At 27.9% G+C, this 9,086-nt stretch overlaps 1 protein-coding gene and 1 non-coding gene across 2 annotated transcripts; one reads left to right on the top strand and one right to left on the bottom strand.

The window, feature by feature from the left end:
* Positions 1-2,623: 2,623 nt before the first annotated feature.
* Trnak-uuu lies at positions 2,624-2,696 on the bottom strand. Its single transcript has one exon. It is a non-coding gene; the product is annotated as a tRNA-Lys (tRNA).
* Positions 2,697-3,441: 745 nt separating this feature from the next.
* LOC111035097 (zinc finger MYM-type protein 1-like) lies at positions 3,442-7,178 on the top strand. The gene is made up of 9 exons (XM_022316610.1): positions 3,442-4,104; positions 4,181-4,366; positions 4,556-4,826; positions 4,912-5,110; positions 5,197-5,518; positions 5,618-5,870; positions 5,965-6,222; positions 6,290-6,561; positions 6,621-7,178. Exons 1-9 carry the CDS (start codon positions 3,901-3,903, stop codon positions 6,975-6,977), a joined length of 2,322 nt encoding a protein of 773 aa, XP_022172302.1. The 5' UTR covers positions 3,442-3,900; the 3' UTR covers positions 6,978-7,178.
* Positions 7,179-9,086: the final 1,908 nt, after the last annotated feature.

Below are 9,086 nucleotides of genomic sequence, written 5' to 3'. Positions count from 1 at the left end.
TAACTCCCAAAAGTACCAGCTAGATTCAATTTGATAACAGAAACGACCACTTGCAAAGTTGAAAGTCGATGCATTTTTAAATCCACAAAAGGTGCAGTTGAAACTAAAAAAGACAAAAAGAAAGACACACATAATTATAGAATATAAATACATTTATTGCTCTGCTTAGAATCTAAACCATATCTTCATTAATATTATATTATATCATGGCAAAGTCAAATTTTTAAATAATACAATAATTAAGGTCAACAGATGCAATTCAAACGCAAGTAAAGAAGTCGATTTCAAGTAAACTTCATTATACGAATTCAAAATACATAATATTTTCAGAAATGGTATCGGATAACTAGGTTAGTCGGTGGAATTGGCAAAAGATTGATACTGCGCGTTAGAAAAAGAAGAAAAAAAACCAACAAACAAACAAACAAAATAATTAATATTCGTGTAGCGCTCCGCTAATTCTTTTACACACTATATACACGTCTAATGATCACTATTGCTGCGCACACATTTGCACGACACGCACGCGCACACTTAGAAAATCGCCTATACACCGAACTAATTAAAAACGGTCGGTATCGAATCGTAACTGCGTTAATTACAACTAAATACTAATGAGTTCAGAGTTTGTAGGTAGTATATACATCCGACTCGGACATCCCATAATATAATGATATCGGCTAACGCGCAACCGCACGGCGATATGGGAGGAATGCGTGTGGTAGCCCAATATAGCTAGCGTCGTCTGCTGCAGTGTTCACCGGCATAAAATTCACTCAAAATTCGCCGAGGGCCATATCATTTCCCCTCCAGTCACGTACACCCCACCCCACCGACAAAAATATGATATACAAACGTTATGCACACCATTAAAGTGTCGAGGGACCGAGCAAAGCTCGTAAAAAAACTGAGTATTGGAATTAATACAATAATACGCGCGTATAGAGGTTGAATTATAATATATACACATAATATTATTACACAAACACATAATGTGTATTATGAACAAATTTCAAAAGCGTTAAATTATAATATTATGTGAACAATTATTTTCGCTATAACATAAATGTATAGCAAATCAAGAATATTCTCATTTAATTTTTGCAAATCAATAACTGATACAATTATTGTTATTGATCTGTTCAGAAATGTGTACCTATATTGTTTTCTCCTATTGCCTTCGAAATATTGAAATTGTTGACCATTTTTCTAATGTCCATATGCAATGATGTTGCATTATTCTTCGGTATGCTTAACTGCTAAATATATTTATCGATCTTTCTTGGGATATTGCTGAGTACCTATATTTTACACGTATACATACATATTTTGAAACAATCATAGGTATTAGGTAGACGTGTGCTGTATAGTAATTATAGTAAGCGGCAAGTGTACTTAAACTTCGTCATTGACTAAAGGTTACTGTCGTGGATATGGATATATGTTAAATTTGAATTCAATGATAAATCATGGTTTGTGATTAAAAACGATGACTCCAAGTGGAGACGATCTGTCAGCCGATCTTTCAAAGGATTTATCTATACATGTAATATTATTTATATTGCTATGGGTAATTTATTTGTATGCAAAAAATATGGTTGGTTGATCAAATTTTCTTTAAAAAAAATCGCAAATGTTAAATAGTACACACCAAATTATTACAATATTATTTCATGTGACAAGTTAATATCGACGTACCGTGGACTGGTGTGAAATAGTTTACAGTATAAAAAGATAAAAATGAATCATAATATTTTGAAAATGTCAATGCTTAATGTAAATAATAACATACGAAATTGTAAAAAGATTCAAGTTCCTGCAGCGATCGACTGATTTTTAATAATAAAAACATAGGTAATACGTATGCGTAAATAATTAAAACAATTATTTTTCATCAAAACATCTTATTTCCTATGGAAACTTAAACAAAAATGCCTATAAAAAATTGTGCATTTGTATTTTTTGAAGATTTTAATAACTTATGAGAGTCATTGTATCAAATTGTCAAGCCTAAGCTGTTGAATGTGAAAATCTAACTAATTTTCAACTATAAAAATATAATGTATGTCGCAAGTTTAAATATTTTACAGTTAATATTTTCCTGAATTACAACAAAAATCGTGGGACAACATTTTGACTTAAATCGCTCATGAAAAATGTTCGTGGCCTGTACCACGCTGAACTTTTATTTTAAATTTCCGTTAAAAAAAAAAGTTATTAAACCTAAATCTTATATTCAATTGTCAAACCTTAGGAGGTAAAATTAAAGATTGTATGAATTTTCAACTATAAAATAATTTGCAAACATTCGTTATTTTGATACATTTTAACTTTAAACGCTTATTGAAAAATTGTAACCATGTATTTTCGATATTTCTCAATTGTGATAAGAACGATTCGAGGTTTAAGTATATTTCTGTTGTAATACGTGTAGAAAAAACACTTCATTGCATATTATGTTCCGTTCAAAATGTCTAACAATAAATCAATAATTTTAATAATAAATAACAGTAAAAGAACCAAATTTTTAAAAGCACCGTTAGAAATCATCGGACTTTATTAAAATGTATTAATAAAGTATTGACCAATAAAAAATCCTCCGAAAAAAAAGACAAAAAAGATTCGCCCGGACAGGGACTCGAACCCTGGACCCTTAGGTTAAAAGCCTAATGCTCTACCGACTGAGCTATCCGGGCTGGTGAAGATTTTGGTGAAAATGAATGTATATAACTAGTTCCCTGTTAGGAGTCAAAACATCGCAATTGTTGTGAACAAATTCAGAAGTTTGAATACATGAAAAATATAGAAATTATACAGCAATTGAACGGATTTTTTAAAAGCTCGTTTTTTTTTTTAAATAAAAATTATCAGAATGACAATATTAATTTGTTTAAACATTTACGTTTACAATTACCGACGTCCAAAGTGCTGGCACCTGGCAACAATGTGTAATATTTATTCGAAAAGCGTTAATTTAATCTTTTTATTCACTCATTTAATATTAAAGTATAAGTATTACACCATCATTATTCATATCATTATAGTCGTAAAACGGCTGGTTTAACCCAGCCCCTCTCTATAATTTATAAATTAAACAGTGTAATGCCCTCCTTGGTCGTATTTCGTAATCGTAATTACTAGACCACCAAACGGGCCAATTTGAGGCGTGTGTTTGACTGGGGCAAAAATATTATTTTATAGTTGTACCCAGTGGCGCAAATAGGGGGGGGGGGGCTCTTGGGGGGGCTTAGCCCCCCCAAAATAACTCAAAGCCCCCTCAAAAAATAATAGTATAATATATGTATGTTATTCTTAATAAGTTATTTTTACCGGTTTTATTTTTTTACATTGTTATTAAAATTTTTTTCTTAACACTAATAAGACAATTGCTTTTATAAAATAAAATAATATTACAATAAACAATATTACTAGACAGTACTACAGTAGTATTAATGTATTATATAATAATGTCTAAATAATATTATATAATATAGTTATTATTAAACAAAATATGAACGGTACAACTATGGTGACGGTGAGGTCTGATAAGTCACGTAGACGTAGGCCAATCGCTAATAATTGGGAAAACCAAAAACATTTTTAAATAGCTCCTAATGAATATTATACTGGTTTGTTCGTGTATCATATTTATACTAATATTGTACTGATTAGTGATCACCGGGCACCGGCATAGTCGGCACACAGACCCAGTTAAATGTTGTCCAGTTCACATTTCAATCTAACCGTTTCAGTCATTTCATTTTTGAACTTTTCAGTGTTTCACATAGGCACGTAACGTACCGTACCTCGTAATATCGTGTGATCTATTATATAATTGTGTACCTAGTATAATACTTATATTATTTATATTAGTATATACATTTAAATTCGTTAAAGAAAATGTTTAGTATTTTTAATAAAAAAAAAAACTCTAACGATCTACTAAATGTGTTGGAACATTCGCCTAAGCCTTCGTCTGCAATAAATACTGAAAGTATAATTGCAGATAAAAACTATGAAGAAAACGATTTAAATGATGTGCCTATAGATGATGAACTTGATTTGGGTAATTTAAGTTCAGGACCACGTCAGCCAATATTAAAGGTAAGTAGACTTTTAATTACAACTTCTATATTATATATTAATATTATAAATATGATTTTCAAAATTGTTTAAAAAGGAGTATCCTAAGACAAAATTTGGAAGTCAAAATCGAGGATTTACACCTTCTCACTTTAGTGAGTTTAATTGGCTCGAATATAGTATTAAAAAAGATAGCGTGTTTTGTTTTCCATGTCGTATTTTTGGAACTGCTCGTCAAACGGAAGAAACATTTACTATTATAGGATTTAATAACTGGAAAAAAGTAAGTTGCACAACTATTCTTATTAAAATTCTAATAATTAGTTTAAAGTTGAATTAGGTAGGTACCTATGTTTTTTAAACTTAAAATAAAATGAAAACTAAATTATGTACCTATTAGGTAAAATGATAGGCATAATTATAATTATAATTACAATATATTTTACACAATATTTTATCTAATTGTCTATAGCTTTGTGGGTCAAGAGATTCAAAGACCAAAAAATCAAAACTAAGTTTGCACGCTTCAACAATTAATCACATTAATTGTATGTCAAGATGGTTAGAATATAAAAATTCTTTAAAACAAGGTAGTATCATCTCCAAATTATCAACAGCCAACAAGGAGCACATTGACAAAAATCGGCAGTATATTAAATGTTTAATTGACATTGTTATATTTCTTGGACGGCAGGGACTTCCATTTAGGGGTCATCGTGAAAATGATGATGCTTTAAATAAAGGTAAAGATAAATAAATAATATTCTTTATGATTATAATGATTTGATTACCTTTAAAAATTAAGTATATTTCAATTTCTTATTTAAGGTAATTTTAAAGAGCTGTGCATGTTGTTTTCAAAACATCATATTGAGTTTGAGAAAAAATATATTTTCAACTCAACTAATCATACTAGCTGGGCCATTCAAAATGATTTGATAAATATTTGTGCTTCATATGTGAGAGATAATATTGTTTCTGAAGTTAAAAAGTGTGGCATGTTTTCCATTTCATGTGATGAAGCCAGGTAAATAAAAATAAATATTTTTAAGAATGATGCTTAGTTATTTTGGAACAGTTTAAAATAATAAATATTAATGTGTTTGAATACAGATCTCATAAGGAAGAGCAAATGTCCATCTGTATCCGTTATACAAACAATTTGGAGGTGAAAGAACGTTTTTTAGGATTTGTTGATGTATCATATAGTCAAAATGCTGATGCATTATATTCATCCATTATCGACTTTTTACATTTTTGTAATTTATCTGATATTCCAATTGTTGGCCAGTCTTTTGACGGAGCAAATGTAATGTCTGGTCAGAAAGGAGGTGTCCAAACTAAACTTAAGCAAATTTATCCATACGCTATATACATCCATTGCATGGCTCACAAATTAAATTTAGTGATTGTGGACACATGCAAATATTTGAAAGTAATCCTATTATTTATTATTTGTTTGAAAAATGTTTTATTAGGTACTTTGTACCAATTAATAATTTATAATAATTAAAACCTTATTTTATTTATTTAGGATCTTAGAAAATTATTTAATGGACTAGAAGCCATATACGTACATTTCTCATATCCTTCAAAAAATAAAAAATTCAATGAAATTCAAAATCAACTTGGTTTGAAAAAAACATCATTAGTTCAGTTAAGTGAAACAAGATGGGCTTGTCGTTTTAAAAGTTGTAGCTCAGTCATACAAAATTATGGTGTATTAATTCAGTCTTTAAAAGAGGAAATTGATGCTCAAAAAAATAAAGATGTTGCAGAAGCAATTGGTATTGATTTATGTAGATTTATATAATTTAATGGTAACAATAATTTATTTTATTATTCAGTGAAAAATATTGAACTTATATTATTTTGTTTTAGGTATTATTTCAACAATTAAGTCCGATGAATTTGTAATATATTTATTCATATTAAAGGAAGTTTTACAAATTATTCATATACTATCAAACCATTTACAATCAAAATCAGCAACCCTGGGCAATTCTAAATCTTTAATAACTGGAGTAATTACAACTTTACAAGAACATCGTGATTCTGAACAACATTATACTACACTTTGGAATGAAATGCTTGAATTTAGCACTAAATATGAAATTTCTCTTGAAATTCCTTTGAAATGTAAAAAAAAAATATGAAAATACTGAATTAATTTATACTTTATAATTATTTGTTTATTTTGTTATAGCTGTACCGAAGAAAAGATTACGAAAAGAGCCATCTCAACTCAAAGATTTTGTTTGTTTGTCAACAACTAGTGCTAGTGATGATCATACTGCAGATATTGTAGAAACGAAAAAAAACTATTGGCAAAAGAAAGCTTATTATTGTATATTAGATACAATGATAAATGTTTTAAAAACAAGATTTTCTGAAGAAAGCCTTCAAGTAGCCTCATCAGTAGATAATTTACTAAAATTGAATTTTGAAGGTTCTTCATTTTTAATTGATCATTACAAGGTACATGTAAAATACTTATTATTTTTCAAGTATTTAACTAATGTTTAATATTTGTTCAGGATTTATTTGGAATTTGTAATCAATCACTGATGTCTGAAATGTCTGTTTTAAGAAACATTCTGGGTGAAAACTCTAGTTTAGAGGAAATAAAACAGCATTTAACATTATATGATGGCAAAGTATTCCCAAATTTTTGTAAGATGTTTCAAGTAGCTGTTACTCTTCCTGTAAGTACAGCGACCTGTGAGAGATCATTTTCCACTATGCGACGTATTAAAACATGGTTGCGTACTTGTATGAATCAAGATAGGTTCAGCAATTTAAGTATTATGAATATAGAAAAAGACATTCCTATCAATAATGAAGACATACTAAATATTTTTGAAAAAACCGAGAGACGTATACAATTACATTAAATATATCTATTTATTTGAGTAAATATTTCATGTTATATAATATTATATAATATATATATAAATGTACTATGTATGATACTAAACTACTTTTAGAATTGAATAAATACAGATACCATTCTTAAAAGTATGCACTTATAAATTATAATTTTAAAAAAAATGTGTTGGGGCTTGAGCCCCCCCTAAATATTTTTCCTATTTGCGCCACTGGTTGTACCTCCATACACACATGATTTAATTTATCTTAATTTATTTTATTTATTTATTTATCGATAATGTAGTTCTACATAAAATAAAACTTTTTTTTCTTATCTTTTAGGAGTATTTTCTCTAGTCTTAAATTTAAGTTTTTTAGATTTGTTTAGTTTGTTTAATTTGTAGTTTTAAATCTCAAAAATCTTATACATTTATATTTTGTTATTTTTTATAATATCTAGCAGTAATCATAACTCCCTATCTCCAGCACAAGCTGCATAAGCTTACAGGAGGTTAATCAATTATTGTTCAATTTAATGTTGTTGCATAAAATATGTTTTGTTTTCGATTTCGATTTCTTAAAAAAAAAAAAAAAATACATCGAATTGTATAAACTATACTTGTATAGTATATACAACTCGACGTTTCCATAATGGTTTCTTATCAATTAATTATAATTAATGTGAAACAAATATTGTGTTGCTATCTTAAAAATATTTAAAATCACTTTGGCAATGTCACAGCATCAAATTTTAAACTTATGAAGGTATTTTTATCAATTAATTATATATTAATACCTATCTATCGTTTTGCTAACGTCTGAAAACTTATGTTGAATAAATGAATGAGATGTTTTATACAAAAAAATCATAATAAAAAACATGTTCGCATTTGTGTAAAATATACTAGGTATTCTGTATAATAAATTATTACAGTCCTGCAGGCATCCTGCATTCATTTCTGGAAATTACATATTATATTTTTAGTTCAGCTTGGGACACTATTGTTCAACCATAGTCAAAGTTATACTTAGGATAAATTTAAACAAGACTAACCTTAATACAATTTAGTCTGAATAGTACCTTATTACCTATAGTCAAATTTTTAATTTTTTACAGATGGGTGCGATAATTGGAGAAAATTGTTGAAAATTACCTACCCAGCTACAACATATAATTTGGAAAATTGTCTATTATATTTTAAAAATGTAAAATCATGGTCTAAGTTGGTTTACGTGAATGCTAATATAGGTTTTTCATAAAAAATAATGAATGCTCCGCGTTGTCAATATTGAGTAGTACAACATGGGGCGGGCAAACAAAAAAAAAATAGAAAGAACGATTAATATGGTTCAAATAATCAAATGCAACAGAAATTAATAAATCAAACCTTAAATAAAAATATAAGAAAAACGATTCTGAATGGAGACGGTATGTCAGTCTTGGTTTAAGACATATTAATACCAATATATCTGAGTCAAAATTCGAATTTTAAATGCTTATAAAAAAAAAATTGTGCCTATGTATTTTAAATATTTTACAATTACTAATGTAAAAATATATCAGGAGCCTTGCATTAAATTTTCAAGCTTTTTCGCCCAACAAATAAAATTTTATTGGTATTTATAGAAAAAAAAACTAAGAAAATTGACAATTGACAATGTCCGTAAACATCTCAAAAAGAGTCAAATTATTTTCAAAATTTTATCGTGTTTAGAAAATGCTAATATCAACATTCAGTGAAATTTTCAAGTATCTACAGCCATTCGTTTTTTAATTACAACAAAAACAGAAAATCGTTACATGAGAAATCGAGTGAATATCAAATGTTGTAAAAATATGAATTTCAAACGCTCATAAAAATTTAATTTGACTTTCTTCTAAAAATTTTTTTTTGATAAAGGTAGACAAACTTATAAGGAATCTTGTATTAAATTTTAAAATCTTAGATTTAAAAACAAAATTTTTTATGAATTTCTAACTTAAAATAATTTCCAAATGTTCGTCGTTTTTACGTATTTTGTCAATATTTGAACTTTAAATGCTCATAAAAAAAAAACTGTGACTAAGGATTTTTAATTTTTTTCATCTGCCTTAGAAACAATATACTAGGAGCCTTGTATTAAATTTTAAAGTT

Source organism: Myzus persicae, unplaced genomic scaffold (assembly GCF_001856785.1).
Source record: "Myzus persicae strain clone G006 unplaced genomic scaffold, MPER_G0061.0, whole genome shotgun sequence".
NCBI lineage: Eukaryota > Metazoa > Arthropoda > Insecta > Hemiptera > Aphididae > Myzus > Myzus persicae.
This window is presented reverse-complemented; position numbering and strand designations above follow the sequence as displayed.

Excerpts from the sequence above, each read along its gene's own strand:
- LOC111035097 (XM_022316610.1), top strand. The coding sequence starts at position 3,901 with ATGTTTAGTATTTTTAATAAAAAAAAAAACTCTAACGATCTACTAAAT. Across the intron at positions 4,827-4,911 it reads TGATGATGCTTTAAATAAAG|GTAATTTTAAAGAGCTGTGC; the intron begins GTAAAGATAAAT and ends TTCTTATTTAAG. Across the intron at positions 5,111-5,196 it reads ATTTCATGTGATGAAGCCAG|ATCTCATAAGGAAGAGCAAA; the intron begins GTAAATAAAAAT and ends GTTTGAATACAG.